We start from the raw sequence: 21,377 nt of genomic DNA, 5'->3' as shown, positions 1-21,377 counted from the left end.
AAATCTTCACATTGTTCTTCACCCTAATATAAAGCCATGTTACCATTTTTTTAAAGCAATTTATCACCCCAAAATGGCAGACAAAACAAAAACCCTAAATATCCTAAACCTAACTAAAAACCATATGGCCTGTTTTTCATCTGTGGCTTAAACCATTTTATGGCTTAAAAATAGCCCAAATAGAGGTTTCCAAATGAAAGTCCAAGTAAAAAAAATGGTAGATTGCTTTCTTCTTCTCCTCGCATACATCAAACAAACAAATATGCTTCCTTCTATTTAATTTTGCACTTTGAAAAAATGACCACTAGGGGTCTCCCTACCAGTCACCTTTTTTAATGATTTCAGACTCATGCTGGAGTCCTAAATCTCAGACTGCAGCCAGGACACAGACAAGCTCAGCAATGCTCCCTGCCAGGGAGCAGTGCTGAGCTTGTCTGTGTCCCGGCTGCAGTCTGAGATTAAGGACTCCAGCACGAGTCTGAAATCTATATAAAAAAATAAAAATACTTGTGGCCAGGACTGGTAGGGAGACCCCCAGTGGTCATTTTTTCAAAGTGTAAAATTAAACAGAAAGAAGATATTTTGAAATAACATGCTATTGGAAAGTCATTCTGCATACATTAATCTATAATATATCAAAAGTTTTTTTGATGTAAGGTACCCTTTAACCAGTGGGGGCCAAAGGAGAGTGTCCTTCAGGTTTTTACCTGGCTAGTATACCTCCTTATTCATTTTTGTACATTACAGAATAGTATAGGAGAACACATTATTCCTTAAATAGTTTTACAGTAAGATCCTATTGCTCCTTCCAATGAATACCTCTGACATAGGTTCTGACCATGATGTGACAATTGACTTAGCATTAACAATCTTTAAATTAACAAGAAAGGAGACAGAACGAAGCCATCTTGACATAGTGAAGATCCTACAGGGCACCGACTAAAAGCAAATAGCAAAACAACTTGTCTTGAATATAATACAACTCAAAGCTGCAATTGTGCCCAGCTATGAATAGCAGACACTGAACCCTTTATACATTGTAACTCATGCCAGAAGAGATGACGGCTTTTGTGTATCAAGAGCAAGGTCTTGTGTAACACAGGGTACACTTTATCATGTGTGTCCAGAAACATTACTGCACAAAGAACAAAATCTTAGATAAGAATGGCCATAGCTTCCTGCAAGCAACTTGGTTCCGAAGAAAAGAAGAATGAAACACTGATTCTGGAATTCATTTAAGACAGAAGCCATCAGATATCTTGGTGTAAAATGTATACCGACACATTCCAGATTCCCAAAATTAAGATGGATATACACAGGAATCTTGGCATTATATTTCCGTGTGCCATCTCACAGTTCTTGGCTTCTTTCACTATTTTTTCTCCATGTCTATTTTTTGGCATATTTTCTTTGGCCGTCTATCCTTTTTTTCTACGGTTGACCACCGGATCTTGTCAGTTGCTTCAGTATTTTAGTTATGTATTTGATAAAAATGGCCTTATTACCCTGTTTATATCACTCAGGGAAAATTTTCTATATATTCTAGTAATGGACTGGCCATCATTACACAGCGATCATTGCCCCATGATCAAAACAACAAGTCACTGTGAATCAAGGAGATGAATGGCCGCTTGACTGGCAGATGAAGCTACTACATGCATTGATATATAGCACAGTGCTCTTGCATGAGCCATCAGCAATGGTTTATGGTGGTTTCTAATGATATTCCTTAATGGCAGTCCTTAACCCATTAAGGATAAGGGCTGCCCCTTAATTAACCCATTAAGGACGCAGCCCATTTTGGCCTTGAGGACTTGCGGGATCGCCGCTGCCTGGCAAAGCAGTGGATGTCTGGCTACTGATAGAGGACGACACTTACTGCTCTGAAGAGAGCACAGCTCCTGCGCTCGCTTCAAAGACAATCAAGGCGTCGGAGCATACAGTTATGCCTTGCGTCCATAAAGGAGTACTCAGCGTTTGGAACAATCTTTTCCGAATTCTGGAGCCGGCAGCTCGTGACGTCATAGCCCCAGCCCCTCATGACGTCACGTCCCGCCCTCTCAATGCAAGTCTATGAGGGGGGCATGACAGGCATCACACTACCTCCCATAGACTTGCATTGAGGGGGCGGGGCTATGGCGTCACAAGCTCCCAGCACCAGTGTTTGAACAGTTTGTTCCAAATGCTGAGCAGCCGAGTACCCCTGTAAGTATCAGGGTAAAGGAAAAAACCCTGCCCGCCCGCCCGCCCACCCACCCCCCTGTAATCAGACATTTATAGGGGATAAGCTGCCTAGGGACAGAGTACCCCTTTAACTGGTCTCTCAACATAGTGATGCAAGTCTCACCAATAACAAGATTGTGAGAAAAAAAAAAAAAAATGGTCCCAACATATGATTCCATCCAGACATCCCGTCGTGTGAACATAGCCTTAAAGGTAGATACAAGCTATAACATTCTGGAATACAGTAACCCTTTTGTTATTTATAAGCAGGGCGCCAATAATAATAAATAAATGCACAGTTATCCTCAACAGGATTTTACAATATCAACGGACATTTACAGAGAGAGAAAAACCCACTCCGATGGTTTATAATGGGTGTGGGCTGCTCTGCTCCTTTTATATTTGGTGTCTACCACCATCTAGTGGAATAGGAAAGCAATAAGAAATGGCTCCTAGTATAGTACTTGACTCGTCATATGGCTTGGCTCTATGAAAAAAATGACCTGTAATCCTTTCACCCACATGACATACTGCTGGACAAATCAAGACATAAACAGTACATCACAACATAGACACATCAGTGATTTGTATCAGTACTGATGGGTTAGGGGTGAGAAGGGGCTCACATCTTCCCTTATATTTTATTAACACATGCATAACCACTTGGAACATTGTGGATATGGGAGTAAAGAAGAAAAAAAGAATGGGAAATCAAAAATGGAGATTTAAGTGCATAAAGCTGGTTGTAGAGATATAAGGGGTACTCCTGTGGAAAACAATATATATATATTTTTTTTTTCTTCAAATCAACTGGTTACAGAAAGTTAAACAGGTTTGTAAATTACTTCTATTAAAAATTCCAGTACTTAGCTGCTTTATACTACAGAGGAAGTTGTGTAGTTCTTTTCCGTCTGACCACAGTGCTCTCTGCTGACACCTCTGTCTGTGTCAGGAACTGTCCAGAGCAAAAGAGGTTTGCTCCTATTCTGGACAGTTCCTGACATGGACAGAGGTGTCAGCACTGTGGTCAGACTGAAAAGAACAACTCAACTTCGTCTGGAGCATACAGCAGCTGATAAATACTGGAAGGATTAAAGGAGTAGTCCAGTGGTGATTCAGTGGTTTACAACTTATCCCCTATCTTAAGGATAGGGGATAAGTTGCAGATCGCGGGGGGTCCGACCCCTGGGGCCCCCCGCGATCTCCTGTACAGAGCCCCGACAGCCCGCGGGAAGGGGGCGTGTCGACCTCCGCACGAAGCGGCGGCCGACACGCCCCCTCAATACAACTCTATGGCAGAGCCTAAGCGCTGCCTTCGTCAATCTCTGGCTCTGCCATTGAGATGTATTGAGGGGGCGTGTCGGCCGCCGCCTCGTGCGGGGGTCGACACCCGCTATCTCGGTGGAGAGCCGGGGCCCCGTACAGAGAGATCGCAGGGGGCCCCAGCGGTCGGACCCCCCGCGATCTCAAACTTAAGGATAGGGGATAAGTTTTTCACCACTGGACTACCCCTTTAAGATTTTTCTTAAAGGGGTACTCCGCACCTGGACATCTTTTCTCCTATGCAAGGATAGGGGATAAGATTGCAGGGGTTCCACTGCTGGGCACCCCGCAATCTCTCCTGCAGCCCCCCGAGTAATCAGCTCTCCGGAGCTACTTTTGCTCTGTGGCTGATTACTCACGATACAGGGACCGGCGGTTCGTAACTTCACGCCCCACCCTCTTAACCAGCCTAGTGGTATTCCCGAGCGTGACTCGGGGTTAATTTTCGCTGCTAGAAGCGGTAACCCCGAGTCATGCAGAGTTGCTGTGCGGGCTGCACAGTATATCGCAAAAGCAATCGAATCGCGATTTTTGCTTTTTGCGATGTAGTGATGCAGCCCCCGGGAAAATATGTGATTATCTGCTCGGGTCGGCTCCCGTTGCGGGGGCTGGCCAGAGCAGGTAAAGACATATACTAAAAGTCAGTGTTTCTCAACCAGGGGGCCTCCAGATGTTGCAAAACTACAACTCTCAGCATGCCCGGACAGCCAAAGGCTGTCCGGGCATGCTGGGAGCAGTAGTTTCACAACAGCTGGAGGCCCCCTGGTAGAAAACCCTGAACTAAGTGTAAAAGTAAAAAGGAAGAAAATAAAAAAACCTTTTGCTCACCTAGTCCCGGTCCCTGCAGATGTCGTTCCCCTCCGTGCGCTCTGGTCACTGTTCTCTTCATCTTACAGGACCTTTCCCTTTTCAGCCAATCACAGGCTGCAGTGGTGTAAAGCCTGTGATTGGCTGAAGGGGAAAGGGCTTGTTCTGCAGCAAATACACTAGGTTTGAAATCTGCCCGGCAAACCTAGTGTATGCTGCTGCAGGACAAGACAAGGTGACAGAGGGGGGAATGTGACACAGGGGAGAATGTAACAAGGGGGGGGGGAATGTGACATAGGGGGGAATTTGACACATGGGAGAATGTAACAAGGGGGGGGGAATATGACAAGGGGGGGGGGGAATGTGACATAGGGGGGAATGTGACAAAGGGGGGGAGTGGAATGTAAGATGGAGGGGGGAGAATGTAACAAGGGGGGGGGAGAATGTAACAAGGGGGGGGATGAATGTGACGGGGGGGGGGATGAATGTGACGGGGGGGGGAAGAGTGTAACAAGGGGGGAGAATGTGACAGGGGGGATGAATGCAACAAGGGGGGAGAATGTGACAAGGAGGGGAAATGTGACAAGGGAGGGGGAATGTGACGGGGGGGAGATGTGGAATTTCAATGCAAAAAATTGTACCGCTTTTGGTACAAATTTCCAGACGGAATCATACCGCTAGGGAGGTTAATGCAAGTCTAAGGGAAGGGGCGTGATTGTTGCCATGCCCCCTCCCATAGACTTTCATTAAGGGGGCATGGCGTGATGTCATGATGGGCAGAGCCATGACGTCACTAACCGCCGGCCCCTGTCATCAGCCATGGAGCAAACTTAGCTCCAAAGAGCTCATGACTAGGGGGGCTGCAGGAGAGATCGCGGGGTTCCCCAGCAGCGGGTCCACCGAACTACAAGTCTACACCAATAGGTTAGTGCGGGTGATGCTGATCACTAATTCCTTTTAACCCTTGATGACTGTTCTCCAAATTGTAGACTTCCAAATGTTGCAAAACTACAACTCCCAGCATGTCAGGAGTTTTAGTTTTGCAACAGCTGGAGGGCCACAGTTTGGAGGCCACTGCCCTAGACAGTCGATCGGTAAGATATCCCCATAGCAAACCTCTCCTACTCTAGACAGTTCCTAACATGGACAGAGGTGTCAGCAGAGAGCACTGTGGTCAGACAGAAAATAATAATTCAACTTCCTCTTTAGTATACAGCAGGTGATAAGTACTGGAAGGATTAAGGGGGTACTCCGATGGAAAACTTTTTTTTTTTAAATGAACTGGTGCCAGAAAGTTAAACAGATTTGTAAATTACTTCTATTAAAAAATATTAATCCTTTCAGTACTTTTTAGCAGCTGTATGCTCCAGAGGAAAATCTTTATTTTTTTAATTTCTTTCTTTTTTGTCTTGTCCACAGTGCTCTCTGCTGACACCTGATGCCTATATCAGGAACTGTCCAGAGCAGGAGAAAATCCCCATAGCAAACCTATGCTGCTCTGGACAGTTCCTGACACGGACAGAGGTGTCAGCAGAGAGCACTGTGGACAACACAAAAAAGAAATTAAAAAAGTTAAGAATTTCCTCTGTAGCATACAGCTGCTAAAAAGTACTAAAAGGATTAAGATTTTTTAATCAAAGTAATTTACAAATCTGTTTATCTTTCTGGCACCAGTTGATTTTTTTTTCTTTTTTTTTTTTTTTTAAAGTCTATTTTCTACCGGAGTACCCCTTTAACTGAGATGGAGAAGCACTGCCTTTATGATTACTTCAGACTAATAACAATGCACCTGGTGTAGGTGTTAATGGCTTCTGTTAGCTGTTTTGGCTAACACTAGTAGACCTGTTCCTATTCTATGTTGCTCCATTGTCATGTCTACCAGATCTACTTTAAAGGGGTATGCCAAACTTCAAAAGGGGCTAACAAGCTGACTGGTAGGGCAACAAGCTCAGCAGGGTTTGTAAGCCACATGGAGGATGATTGGACTGCTTGCCATGAACGTGCACTGTGCTCCATTCATTTTGGGGATGACTTTCCTCTCATGATCTGTGGGGTCCCAGCTGTTAGACCCTCAATGGTCAGCTTATAATAGGAGATACATTATTGAGTTGGGAATACCCCTTTTAATTATGACAGGTTTTTCAGCAGATACGGTACTACATCCAAGATTCACTCTTTAAATGACACAGTGCACATGTAATAGGGTTCTTAGGTCCCAGAACTCATCTTGAGCTGTCTGCGCGGCACCCTTCAGAGAGTGCAATGATGAGAGGCAGCACTAAGCAGTTTATAAGCAATGATTTATGACAGTGATCAGAGCGCAGAGATCTGTGTGCTTAGCCCCGGAATCACAGACAATAAATCACAGCTTGCTTGTTCTGATATCGCTGCCTCTCGTCATAACACTCAATGAATCTAGACTGCCAGGATCAGCCCAGAATCTGACAGAAAATATAGTCCAACCCTCACCAAGTCATATGCAAGTTTGGGTTTTTATTCAAAAGAAATCATAATGGTACAAAGGACGCGTTTCGGCACTCAAGAAAACTTGCATACGACTCGGTGAGGGCTGGAAATATACACTGCTCAAAAAAATAAAGGGAACACTTAAAGAACACAATGTAACTCCAAGTCAATCACACTTCTGTGAAATCACACTGTCCACTCAGGAAGAACACTGATTGACAATCAATTTCACATGCTGTTGTGCAAATGGAACAGACAACAGGTGGAAATGACATCCCAATAAAGGAGTGGTTCTGCAGGTGGTGACCACAGACCACTTCTCAGTTCCTATGCTTCCTGGCTGATGTATTGGTCACTTTTGAATACTGGCGGTTCCTTCACTCTAGTGGTAGCATGAGACGGAGTCTACAAACCACACAAGTGGCTCAGGTAGTGCAGCTCATCCAGGATGGCACATCAATGCGAGCTGTGGCACGAAGGTTTGCTGCGTCTGTCAATGTAGAGTCCAGAGCATGGAGGTGCTACCAGGAGACAGACCAGTACATCAGGAGACGTGGAGGAGGCCAAAGGAGGGCAACAACCCAGCAGCAGGACCGCTACCTCCGCCTTTGTGCAAGTAGGAGCACTGCCAGAGCCCTGCAAAATGACCTCCAGCAGGCCACAAATGTGCAAGTGTCCACTCAGTCAGAAACAGACTCCAATAGGGTGGTATGAGGGCCCGACGTTCACAGGTGGGGGTTGTGCTTACAGCCCAACACCGTGCAGGACGTTTGGCATTTGCCAGAGAACACCAAGATTGGCAAATTCGCCACTGGCACCCTGTGCTCTTCACAGATGAAAGCAGGTTCACACTGAGCACATGTGACAGATGCCGTGGAGAACGTTCTGCTGCCTGCAATATCCTCCAGCATGACCGGTTTGGCGGTGGGTCAGTAATGGTGTGAGGTGGCATTTCTTTGGGGGGCCGCACAGCCCTCCATGTGCTTGACAGAGGTAGCCTGACTGCCATTAGGTACCAAGATGAGATCCTCAGACCCCTCGTGAGACCACATGCTGGTGCGGTTGGCCGTGGGTTCCTCCTAATGCAAGACAATGCTAGACCTCATGTGGCTGGAGTGTGTCAGCAGTTCCTGCAAGAGGAAGGCATTGATGCTATGGACTGGCTCACCCGTTCCCCAAACCTTAATCCGATTGAACACATCTGGGACATCATGTCTTGCTCCATCCACCACCGCCATGTTGCACCACAGACTGTCCAGGAGTTTGCTTTATGATGCTTTAGTCCAGGTCTGGGAGGACATCCCTCAGGAGACCATCTTCCACCTCATCAGAACCATGCCCAGGCATTGTAGGGAGGTCATACGGGCACGTGGAGGCCACACACACTACTGAGCCTCATTTGACTTGTTTTAAGGACATTACATCAAAGTTGGGTCAGCCTGTAGTGTGGTTTTCCACTTTGATTTTGAATGTGACTCCATATCCAGACCTCCATGGGTTGATAAATTTGATTTACATTGATAATTTTTGTGTGATTTTGTTGTCAGCACATTCAACTATGTAAAGATGAAAGTATTTCATACGATTAGTTCATTCATTCAGATCTAGGATGTGTTATCTTAGTGTTCCCTTTAGTTTTTTGAACAGTGTTTTTTCTACCTGCTTCTGCATGTGATGCCACCACATGCATGATCACATTTAGGAGTTGTGCTGACCCTTATGGCCGGGTTCACACAAATTTTCGAGCCAAATTCAGTTTTGATATTCCGCTCGGAGTCCCATTGCTGGCAATTTGATTCTGCTCCGGAGTTTGAGGCGAACATTTTCGCCAGAACATTGAACTCCGCAGACATTGCTGTGTATGGGGACGCCAATATGGGTGCGGCCTTGACGCCAACTGATTCAGTGCGCTGAATCTGTCCGCTACCCGCTGCCCGCACTTGAAATCCGTCTGGAGATTCGGTAGTGTGAACTCCAAGGTGTAAAAGAGGGAAATTTATCAATCCTGGTGTTTAGTCTACAAATGTTGCGGAGAAAGTGGCGGATGTGCGCCAAATGTATTAAGTGGCACACAGACTTTGATGAATCCTCACAGAACTGTTCTACTTTAGTCTGATTAAAAGTTGCAGAGAAGTGGTTTCCGAGACTGGAGCTGCAGCCCCACATAGAATGCGGCACAGAGATCTGCACATAAGATGTCTGATCGCGGGGGGCCCACTGCTGGGACCCCCCACGATCAGACATCTTATCCCCTATCCTTTGGATAGGGGATAAGATGTTTTTGGCCAGAATACCCCTTTAATGCTGTGTTCAGTCGATTTGTTTACATTAAAACCTAAAGCAAAAATTCTGCGGCTTCAAATCCTGTGCATCAAATATGCACAGGATACTGTACGTGTGAATACAAATGAAGCTGCAGATTCATTTACATGAAACTCTGCAGCATAAAAATCTGCAGCTTCAAATCCTACGCATCAAATATGCGCAGGATACTGTACAGGTGAATAGATCCTAAGGGGGAGATTTATCAAAACCTGTCCAGAGGAAACGTTGCTGAGTTGCCTATAGCAACCAGATTGAAGAGGCCTCTGAGAAGTGAAAGAAGCAATCTGATTGGTTGCTATGGGCAACTAAGCAACTTTTCCTCTGGACAGGTTTTGATAAGTTTCCCCCTTAGGGTCTATTCACATGTACAGTATCCTGCAGATATTTGATACATAGGATTTGAAGTTGCAGATTTTAAAGGGGTACTCCGGTGAAAACCTTTTTTCTTTTAAATCAACTGGTGGCAGAAAGTTAAACATATTTGGAAATTACTTCTATTAAAAATTCTTAATCCTTCCAGTACTTATCAGCTGCTGAATGCTACAGAGGAAATTTCTTTCTTTTTGGAACACTGATGACATCACGAACACAGTGCTCTCTGCTGACATCTCTGTCCATATTAGCAACCATGCATAGCAGATGTATGCTAAGGGCAGCATGGTGGCTTAGTGGTTAGCACTGCTGCCTTGCAGTGCTGGGGACTTGGGTTCAAATCCCATTAAGGACAACAATAAATAAAGTGTTATTATTATTATAATAACGTCAGCAGAGAGATCGTGATGGTCGTGATGTCATCAGAGAGCATTCCAAAAAGAAAAGAATTTCCTCTGTAGTATTCAGCAGCTAATAAGTACAGGAAGGATTAAGATTTTTTAATAGAAGTCATTTACAAATATGTTTAACTTTCTGCCATCAGTTGATTTAAAAGAAAAAAGGTTTTCACCGGAGTACCCCTTTAAGCTACAGAGTTTAATGTAAATTAATCGGCAGCTTCAAATCCTGCGCATCAAATATGCTCTGGATGCTGTATGTTTGAATAGACCCTTAAAGTGTTCCTGTCATTAACAAAAACTTTTTATATAATGTAGAGAAAAACATTATATAAATATTTTTGGAAATTTTGTATATTTTTGTCCCTGCAGCTATTCCTGTGTGTCTCTGTTAGGAGTCCAGGAGTCGTCTGACCGGGACCCCTCCGTGATCTCCTGTAGTGGGCCTAATAAATGATATTTACCTACCCTGGTCTTCGGCAGCTTCTGGTCGCCTGCTGGTCTTTGCTTAGGAGAAGATATGTTTCAGGACCTGTCTGCTCCACCAGTCAGTGATTGGTTAAGCAGACAGGTCCTGCTTAGACATCTAGGAAGTAGAGACCAGCAGGAGATCAGAAGCTGGACCAGGATAGGAAAGTATCATTGATTTTTTTTCCATTTTACCAGCCACTTTCAATATAATATATATATATATATATATATATATATATATATATATATATATATATATATAAAATATAAATTCCAGAGTGCCCCTTTAAATGATTTTAATGGGAGAAACAGTAAAAACTGCATTGCAGTTATACTACGTGGAAAATACAATGACATGAAATCAATGGGAGCTTCACGTTGACTGCAGTTCTGAGAGAGGGCACTGTGCTTGGTTTATCAGCGGTGTTCAAACTGCGGGCCTCCAGATGTTGCAAAACTGTAACTCCCAGCATGCCCGGACAGCCGTTGGCTGTCCGGGCATGCTGGGAGTTGTAGTTTTGCAACATCTGATTGGCCACAGTTTGGACACCGCTGGTTAAAGGGGTATTCCAGGCAAAAACTTTTTTTTATATATCAACTGGCTCCGGAAAGTTAAACAGATTTGTAAATTACTTCTATTAAAAAAACCTTAATCCATCCAATAGTTATTAGCTTCTGAAGTTTTCTGTCTAACTGCTCAATGATGATGTCACGTCCCGGGAGCTGTGCATGATGGGAGAATATCCCCATAGGAACTGCACAGCTCCCGGGACGTGAGTCATCAGAGAGCAGTTAGACAGAAAACAGCAACTCAACTTCAGAAGCTAATAACTATTGCAAGGATTAAGATTTTTTAATAGAAGTAATTTACAAATCTGTTTAACTTTCCGGAGCCAGTTGATATATAAAAAAAAAGTTTTTGCCTGGAATACCCCTTTAAGTATATGGTGAGGGGAGAAGTCAGCAGGGAATGAGTGAGGAAAGTTGGGTTTGGAGAGCTGGATATATGGGGTGAGAGAGCAGAAAAGGAGGGAGAGGCTTCACACTACAGTATGCAGGGGAGCAATTTATAGGGGAAAGGCTGCACTAAAAATTCACATCAAAATAGGAACCAAAATCCCCAGGGAAGATTCTGTGCCGATTAAGGATGCGTTTTGCCTGTGTGAATAAGGACCTGACAGGTTCACATTGTAATTAACCATAGAACTAGGTACTGTGCATAGCTGGACATCAGATGTATGACAGTGACAGCGCCCCCCACAGCAGTATATAGTGTATAACCTCCACTGCACCCCTCACTAATAATAGTCACGCTGGGCTTTACCGTACAGAAGGAGCGATAGACAGTGCAAACAGCGCCTGTCATCCAGCCACACACAGTACAGATGTAGACTATAGGAAATATACCTCAGCAGCCTGAGCCACAAGCTGGACGCAATAGGACCTTCATGCTTCTAGATGATGTATCCTAGCGTGCTAAAGGACCTTTGGTGATGTCATGACCATGTGATCAGTGACACGTGTGGGAGGAGTTAGATTCCGGGTTATGCAAATAGGGCATTTATGAACTGCGTTCTTGATTACTCACTGTCCACATGAGCATGATTGTTCTTATGTAGCAGTAGAATCACTTTTTTATGCGTTTTTTGATGGCATCAGGTGCTGAATGCGATTTTTTTTTACAGTCTAAGGGCTGGTTCACACAGCCGTCTGCCCCCGTAAATTTATGCCCGTTCTGCAATCCGTTTGATATTTTTTAAACGGGTTGCAAACTGCTGTAAAATAATCCCATTGATGTCATTAGGATTTTTTACAATCCTTTTCACCCGTTTGCACCCGTTTCCTTCCTGTTCCATTTTTTTTTTTTTTGACAGGGAAAAAACGTTGCATGCAGTATTTTTTCTCCCGTCAAAAATAACGGCATGGAAACGGATATTAAAAATTTAACATTAAAGTCTATGGCAAATGGATGAGCATATAATATCATCCGTTTGCTCCCAGTTTTTAATATCCATTTTTCAACCGTTATTACTTCTGAGCATGCTCATGAGTGAAATCAACAAACTCTTGCTGTGCTGTGGGACTACTACTACTCCCACCATGGAACAGACTTGTTTCCTTGATGGGAGTAGTAGTATCCAGGTTGCGGGAGTCTGGGGAGGCTAGATTAGTGCTTGTACTACTACCCCCATCACGGAACAGAGTCTGTTCCATGTTGGGGGTAGTAGTACAGGGGCTGAGGGATTGATCGCACTGGGTCTCACGTCTGAGACCCCATGCGATCAAAAGTTATTAACCAGGGGAATGGGCGGCATGGTCCACGCACCGCTACCCTGCGATGTAGATCGTGTATGTATGTGTTTTATTTTCAAATACCCCGCCTGGAGCCCTGAATGGCCAGCACCGAGGGGCCATTCAGGGCTCCCTGCGGGGTTTTTAAGGTCATTATTACAAGGATTGTAATGTTGCACTACACTGCGCTGCGTTCCCCGGCTGCCCTGATGCACTGCAGGAGGGCAAGATCTATAGGTAGCTCAGCAGAGGGCAATATACATAGCTAGCGCAGTGGGGGCCAGACATATAGCGCTATATGTATAATGCCCCCCCGTGCGCTAGCTATGTATAATGCGCCTGGCTGCACAAGCTATGTATAATGCGCCTGGCTGCGCTAGCTATGTATAATGCCCCCCGCTGTGCTAGCTATGTATAATGCACCCCGCTGCACTGGCTATGTATAATGCCCCCACTGCACTAGCTATGTATAATGCCCCCTGCTGCGCTAGCTATGTATAATGCCCCCCCCCCCCGCGCTAGCTATGTATAATGCCCCCCTCTGCGCTGGCTATGTATAATGCCCCCGCTGCGCTGACTATGTATAATGCCCCCGCTGCGCTAGCTATGTATAATGACCACCGCTGTGCTAGCTATGTATAATGCCCCCCGCTGCGCTGGCTATGTATAATGCCCCCGCTGCGCTGGCTATGTATAATGCCCCCCCCCCCTGCTCTAGCTATGTATAATGCCCCCCGCTGCGCTAGCTATGTATAATTCCCCCCCGCTGTGCTAGCTATGTATAATGCCCCCCGCTATGCTAGCTATGTATAATGCCCCCGCTGCGCTGGCCATGTATAATGCCCCCCGCTGCGCTGGCTATGTATAATGCCCCCCCTGCTCTAGCTATGTATAATGCCCCCGCTGCGCTAGCTATGTATAATGCCCCCCGCTGCGCTGGCTATGTATAATGCCCCCGCTGCGCTGGCTATGTATAATGCCCCCCCACCTGTCTAGCTATGTATAATGCCCCCGCTGCGCTAGCTATGTGTAATGCCCCCCGCTGCGCTGGCTATGTATAATGCCCCCGCTGCGCTGGCTATGTATAATGCCCCCGCTGTGCTAGCTATGTATAATGCCCCCGCTGCGCTGGCCATGTATAATGCCCCCCCGCTGAGCTGGCTATGTATAATGCCCCCCCCCCCTGCTCTAGCTATGTATAATGCCCCCGCTGCGCTAGCTATGTATAATGCCCCCCGCTGCGCTGGCTATGTATAATGCCCCCGCTGCGCTGGCTATGTATAATGCCCCCGCTGCGTTAGCTATGTATAATTACCACCGCTGCGCTAGCTATGTATAATGCCCCCCCACTGCGCTGGCTATGTATAATGCCCCCGCTGCGCTGGCTATGTATAATGCCCCCCCCTGCTCTAGCTACGTATAATGCCCCCCGCTGCGCTAGCTATGTATAATGCCCCCCGCTGCGCTAGCTATGTATAATGCCCCTCGCTGTGCTAGCTATGTATAATGCCCCCGCTGCGCTGGCCATGTATAATGCCCCCCGCTGCGCTGGCTATGTATAATGCCCCCCCTGCTCTAGCTATGTATAATGCCCCCGCTGCGCTAGCTATGTATAATGCCCCCCGCTGCGCTGGCTATGTATAATGCCCCCGCTGCGCTGGCTATGTATAATGCCCCCCCCCCTCTCTAGCTATGTATAATGCCCCCGCTGCGCTAGCTATTTGTAATGCCCCCCGCTGCGCTGGCTATGTATAATGCCCCCGCTGCGCTGGCTATGTATAATGCCCCCCGCTGCGCTGGCTATGTATAATGCCCCCGCTGCGCTAGCTATGTATAATGCCCCCCGCTGCGCTAGCTATGTATAATGCCCCCCGCTGCGCTGGCTATGTATAATGCCCCCCCCCCCCTCTCTAGCTATGTATAATGCCCCCGCTGCGCTAGCTATGTATAATGCCCCCCGCTGCGCTGGCTATGTATAATGCCCCCGCTGCGCTGGCTATGTATAATGCCCCCCGCTGCGCTGGCTATGTATGATGCCCCCCGCTGCGCTGGCTATGTATAATGCCCCCGCTGCACTGGCTATGTATAATGCCCCCTGCTGCGCTGGCTATGTATAATGCCCCCTGCTGCGCTGGCTATGTATAATGCCCCGGCTGCACTGGCTATGTATAATGACCCCCGCTGCGCTAGCTATGTATAATGCCCCCCACTGCGCTGGCTATGTATAATGCCCCCACTGCGCTAGCTATGTATAATGCCCCCCACTGCGCTGGCTATGTATAATGCCCCCGCTGCGCTAGCTATGTATAATGCCCCCCACTGCGCTAGCTATGTATAATGCCCCCCACTGCGCTGGCTATGTATAATGCCCCCGCTGCGCTGGCTATGTATAATGCCCCCCCCTGCTCTAGCTACGTATAATGCCCCCCGCTGCGCTAGCTATGTATAATGCCCCCCGCTGCGCTAGCTATGTATAATGCCCCTCGCTGTGCTAGCTATGTATAATGCCCCCGCTGCGCTGGCCATGTATAATGCCCCCCGCTGCGCTGGCTATGTATAATGCCCCCCCTGCTCTAGCTATGTATAATGCCCCCGCTGCGCTAGCTATGTATAATGCCCCCCGCTGCGCTGGCTATGTATAATGCCCCCGCTGCGCTGGCTATGTATAATGCCCCCCCCCCTCTCTAGCTATGTATAATGCCCCCGCTGCGCTAGCTATTTGTAATGCCCCCCGCTGCGCTGGCTATGTATAATGCCCCCGCTGCGCTGGCTATGTATAATGCCCCCGCTGCGCTGGCTATGTATAATGCCCCCGCTGCGCTAGCTATGTATAATGCCCCCCGCTGCGCTAGCTATGTATAATGCCCCCCGCTGCGCTGGCTATGTATAATGCCCCCCCCCCCCTCTCTAGCTATGTATAATGCCCCCGCTGCGCTAGCTATGTATAATGCCCCCCGCTGCGCTGGCTATGTATAATGCCCCCCGCTGCGCTGGCTATGTATAATGCCCCCCGCTGCGCTGGCTATGTATGATGCCCCCCGCTGCGCTGGCTATGTATAATGCCCCCGCTGCACTGGCTATGTATAATGCCCCCTGCTGCGCTGGCTATGTATAATGCCCCCTGCTGCGCTGGCTATGTATAATGCCCCGGCTGCACTGGCTATGTATAATGACCCCCGCTGCGCTAGCTATGTATAATGCCCCCCACTGCGCTGGCTATGTATAATGCCCCCACTGCGCTAGCTATGTATAATGCCCCCCACTGCGCTGGCTATGTATAATGCCCCCGCTGCGCTAGCTATGTATAATGCCCCCCACTGCGCTGGCTATGTATAATGCCCCCGCTGCGCTGGCTATGTATAATGACCCCCGCTGTGCTAGCTATGTATAATGACCCCGCTGCGCTGGCTATGTATAATGCCCCCCGCTGCGCTGGCTATGTATGATGCCCCCCGCTGCACTGGCTATGTATAATGCCCCCTGCTGCGCTGGCTATGTATAATGCCCCCTGCTGCGCTGGCTATGTATAATGCCCCCTGCTGCGCTGGCTATGTATAATGCCCCGGCTGCACTGGCTATGTATAATGACCCCCGCTGCGCTAGCTATGTATAATGCCCCCCACTGCGCTGGCTATGTATAATGCCCCCACTGCGCTAGCTATGTATAATGCTCCCCGCTGCGCTAGCTATGTATAATGCCCCCCCTGCTCTAGCTATGTATAATGCCCCCGCTGCGCTAGCTATGTATAATGCCCCCCACTGCGCTGGCTATGTATAATGCCCCCGCTGCGCTGGCTATGTATAATGACCCCCGCTGTGCTAGCTATGTATAATGCCCCCCCTGCTCTAGCTATGTATAATGCCCCCGCTGCGCTAGCTATGTATAATGACCCCCGTTGCGCTAGCTATGTATAATGCCCACCGCTGCGCTAGCTATGTATAATGCCCCCCGCTGCGCTGGCTATGTATAATGCCCCCGCTGCACTAGCTATGTATAATGACCCCGCTGCGCTGGCTATGTATAATGCCCCCCGCTGCGCTGGCTATGTATAATGCCCCCCGCTGCGCTGGCTATGTATAATGCCCCCGCTGCACTGGCTATGTATAATGCCCCCTGCTGCGCTGGCTATGTATAATGCCCCCTGCTGCGCTGGCTATGTATAATGCCCCGGCTGCACTAGCTATGTATAATGACCCCCGCTGCGCTAGCTATGTATAATGCCCAACACTGCGCTGGCTATGTATAATGCCCCCGCTGCACTAGCTATGTATAATGCCCAACACTGCGCTGGCTATGTATAATGCCCCCGCTGCGCTGGCTATGTATAATGCCCCCGCTGCGCTAGCTATGTATAATGCCCCCCACCCCCCGCTGCGCTAGCTATGTATAATGCCCCCGCTGCGCTAGCTGTGTATAATGCCCCCGCTGCGCTAGCTGTGTATAATGCCCCCCGCTGTGCTGGCTATGTATAATGCCCCCGCTGCACTGGCTATGTATAATGCCCCCTGCTGCGCTGGCTATGTATAATGCCCCCTGCTGCGCTGGCTATGTATAATGCCCCGGCTGCTCTAGCTATGTATAATGCCCCCCACTGCGCTGGCTATGTATAATGCCCCCGCTGCGCTGGCTATGTATAATGCCCCCGCTGCGCTAGCTATGTATAATGCCCCCCACTGCGCTGGCTATGTATAATGCCCCCGCTGCGCTAGCTATGTATAATGCCCCCCACTGCGCTGGCTATGTATAATGCCCCCGCTGCGCTAGCTATGTATAATGACCCCCGATGTGCTAGCTATGTATAATGCCCCCCCCTGTATTGTGCCAAGGGACTGGCGCAAGGCGAATGTGGTGCCAATCTTCAAGAAGGGCTCTAGGTTTTCCCCAGGAAACTATAGACCGGTAAGTCTAACGTGCATTGTGGGTAAATTGTTTGAAGGACTTATAAGGGATTACATACAGGAATACATAGGGGATAATTGCATTATAAGTGATAGCCAGCATGGGTTTACTAAGGATAGAAGTTGTCAAACCAATCTAATTTGCTTTTATGAAGAGGTGAGTAGAAGCCTTGACAGAGTAATGGCTGTGGATATAGTGTTTCTGGATTTTGCTAAAGCGTTTGATACTGTCCCTCACAGACGTCTGACAGGTAAGTTAAGGTCTTTGGGCTTGGAAACTTTAGTCTGTAACTGGATTGAACACTGGCTCATGGATCGTACCCAGAGAGTGGGGGTCAATGATTCGTACTCTGATTGGTCCCCGGTTATTAGTGGTGTACCCCAAGATTCAGTACTGGGACCGCTGTTGTTTAATTTATTTATCAATGATATAGAGGATGGTATTAACAGCTCTGTTTCTATCTTTGCAGATGACACCAAGCTTTGTAGCACGGTACAGTCTATAGAGGATATGCATAAGTTACAAGATGACTTGGATAGACTAAGTGTCTGGGCATCCACTTGGCAAATGAGGTTCAATGTGGATAAATGTAAAGTTATGCATCTGGGTACTAATAACCTGCATGCGTCGTATGTCTTAGCAGAGTCACTGGTAGAGAAGGATCTGGGTGTACTTGTAGATCACAGACTACAGAATAGCATGCAATGTCAGGCTGCTGCTTCCAAAGCCGGCAGGATATTGTCATGTATCAAAAGAGGCATGGACTCGAGGGACAGGGACTAATTTTAGGTGCTAAGTTATCAATAAAGCTTTTGGGAATATTTTAAGTGCATGGGAAAAATGGGAACTATTGGATGACCCTGCGGGGAAATCTATTGGTAAACTTGATTTAATTAATTAACCCTCCATATACTGGTCTTAAAATTGGAAGGAAAGAGTGCAGAGACACGCGACTAAACTAATATGGGGCATGGAACATCTTAGCTATGAGGAGCGATTAAAGGAGTTACAATTGTTTAGTCTTGAGAAGAAACGTTTAAGGGGGGATATGATAAACGTATATAAGTATATTAATGGCCCATACAAAAAATATGGAGAAAAACTGTTTCAGGTTAAACCCCCCCAAAGGACGAGGGGGCACTCCCTCCGTCTGAAGAAGAAAAAGTTTAGTCTCAAGGGGCGACACGCCTTCTTTACCATGAGAACTGTGAACTTATGGAACAGTCTACCTCAGGAACTGGTCACAGCAGGAACAATTAACAGCTTTAAAACAGGATTAGATACATTCCTGGAACAAAATAACATTAATGCTTATGAAGAAATATAAAATCCCATCCCTTCCCCAATATCGCGCCACACCCCTACCCTTCAATTCCCTGGTTGAACTTGATGGACATATGTCTTTTTTCAACCGTACTAACTATGTAACTATATCCCCTATCCGCAGGATCCGAGCGCTGGGGCCCCCTGCGATCTCCTGGAGCTGCACGTCACGACCCCCGCCTGAAGCGGGAGCCTCCACCCCCCCACTTGCGGATAGGGGATACGTTTTTTGGAAGAGACTTCTTCTTTAACCCCTTAAGGACCCAGCCAATTTTCACTGTAGGACACGGCCATTTTTTGCACATCTGACCACCGTCACTTTAAGCATTAATAACTCTGGGATGCTTTTACCTTTCATTCTGATTCCGAGATAGTTTTTTCGTGACATATTTTACTTTATGTTAGTGGTAAAATTTTGTCGATACTTAAAAATTTTGCATTTTTTTAAAATTTGAAGCTCTCTGCTTACAAGGAAAATGAATATTCCAAATAAATTATATATTGATTCACATATACAATATGTCTACTTTATGTTTGCATCATAAAGTTGACATGTTTTTACTTTTAGAAGATACCAGGGGGCTTCAAAGTATAGCAGCAATTTTCCAATTTTTCACAAAATTTTCAAAATCAAAATTTTTCAGGGAACAGTTCTGTTTTGAAGTCGATTTGAAGGGCCTTCTTATTAGAAATACCCCGCAAATTACCCCATTATAAAAACTGCACCCCTCAAAGTATTCAAAATGACTGTTACGCCGAGCGCTCCGGGTCCCTGCTCCTCCCTGGAGCGCTCGCGGCGTTCCTCTCTCTGCAGCGCCAACCTGCATGAACTTATCCATTTGGCCACCCGCATTGACATGCGTTTTTCTGAAAGACACCAGGAGCTCCGCCAGGAAAAAGACCTTGATCTCTGGGCACCTCTCTCACAGTATCCTTTGCAATCTACCCCTGTGCCTCCCGCCGAGGAGGCTATGCAAGTGGATCGGTCTCGCCTGACCCATGAAGAGAGGACTCGCCGCAGAGATAAAAATTTATGTCTGTACTGCGCTAGTACCGAACATTTCTTGGTGGATTGCCCTATTCGTCCTCCACGTCTGGGAAACGCACGCACGCACCCAGTTCACGTGGGAGTGGCGTCTCTTGGTATGAAGTCTGCTTCTCCACGTCTCACTGTGCCCGTGCGGATTTCTCCTTCTGCCAACTCCTCCTTCTCAGCTGTGGCCTTCTTGGACTCTGGTTCTGTGGGAAATTTCATTTTGGCCTCTTTTGTTAATAAGTTCAACATCCCTGTGACCCGTCTCGTCAAGCCGCTCTACATTTCCTCGGTCAACGGAGTCAAATTGGACTGCACTGTGCGTTACCGCACAGAACCCCTGCTCATGAGCATTGGACTGCATCACGAAAAAATTGAACTTTTTGTTTTGCCCAACTGCACCTCTGAAGTCCTCCTCGGTCTGCCATGGCTCCAACGCCACTCTCCTACCCTTGATTGGACCACCGGGGAGATCAAGAGCTGGGGTGCTTCTTGCCACAAAAAATGGCTCTAGTCTGCTCCCAGTCCCGTCTGTCAAACCTCAGTGTCTCCTCCTATACCTGGTCTCCCCAAGGCCTATCAGGACTATGCCGAGGGTTTTTGCAATAAACGAGCAGAGATTTTGCCTCCTCGTAGCCCCCGTCCTGGTAACACTCTGCCCCGTGCCAAGCTTCACCCTCTGCCCCCCCCCCTCCCCATTCTGACTCCTTCTGAACTGCCTGCCTTTGACGAGTATACCCAGGACTTCTCTGTCTTCCAGAAGGAAACTCTACAATCGCTCCCAATGTCCTCATCCCATGAGGAGCTACAAACGGACAAAAAGAGGGGGAGACCCAAGGGGGGGGGGGGGGTCCTGTTACGCCGAGCGCTCCGGGTCCCTGCTCCTCCCCGGAGCGCTCGTGGCGTTCCTCTCTCTGCAGCGCCCCGGTCAGACCCGCTGACCGGGAGCGCTGCACTGACACTGCCGGCGGGGATGCGATTCGCATAGCGGGACGCGCCCGCTCGCGAATCGCATCCCAAGTCACTCACCTGTCCCGGTCCCCGGCTGTCACGTCCTGGCGTGCGCGGCTCCGCTCCTTAGGGCGCACGCGCGCCAGCTCTCTAAGATTTAAAGGGCCAGTGCACCAATGATTGTAGCCTGGCCCAATCAGTCTGATTAGCTTCCACCTGTGCACCTGTCTATATAACCTCACTTCCCCTTCCCTTCCTTGCCGGATCTTGTTGCTTTGTGCCAGAGAAAGCGTTTACAGTGTTTGCCTTACCAGTGTTCCTGACCTCTTGCTATCTCCATTGACTACTAAGCTTGCCGCCTGCCCCGACCTTCTGCTACATCTGACCTTGCCTCTGTCTAGTCCTTCTGTCCCACGCCTTCTCAGCAGTCAGCGAGGTTGAGCCGTTGCTGGTGGATACGACCTGGTTGCTACCGCCGCAGCAAGACCATCCC

General features: G+C 47.7%; 1 protein-coding gene across 4 annotated transcripts in view; it reads right to left on the bottom strand.

Moving 5' to 3' along the window:
• GEMIN8 (gem nuclear organelle associated protein 8) overlaps positions 1-21,377 on the bottom strand; it is a 58,096-nt gene that overhangs the window by 27,611 nt on the left and 9,108 nt on the right. The window contains exon 1 of one of the 4 annotated variants that reach the window (XM_056556248.1): positions 11,793-11,912. The exons of 1 other annotated variant lie outside the window; for it this stretch is intronic. Coding sequence is in view for 1 of the 3 variants with exons in the window: in XM_056556247.1 (XP_056412222.1) it covers positions 11,710-11,751 (42 nt within the window). In the remaining 2 variants the exon portion in view is untranslated. 2 more of the 4 variants (XM_056556247.1, XM_056556252.1) reach the window with 2 other exon arrangements.

Source organism: Hyla sarda, chromosome 2, assembly GCF_029499605.1.
Source record: "Hyla sarda isolate aHylSar1 chromosome 2, aHylSar1.hap1, whole genome shotgun sequence".
In the NCBI taxonomy this organism is placed as follows: domain Eukaryota; kingdom Metazoa; phylum Chordata; class Amphibia; order Anura; family Hylidae; genus Hyla; species Hyla sarda.
Note: the sequence above shows the minus strand (reverse complement) of the source record. Positions and strands in the feature narration are given on the sequence as shown.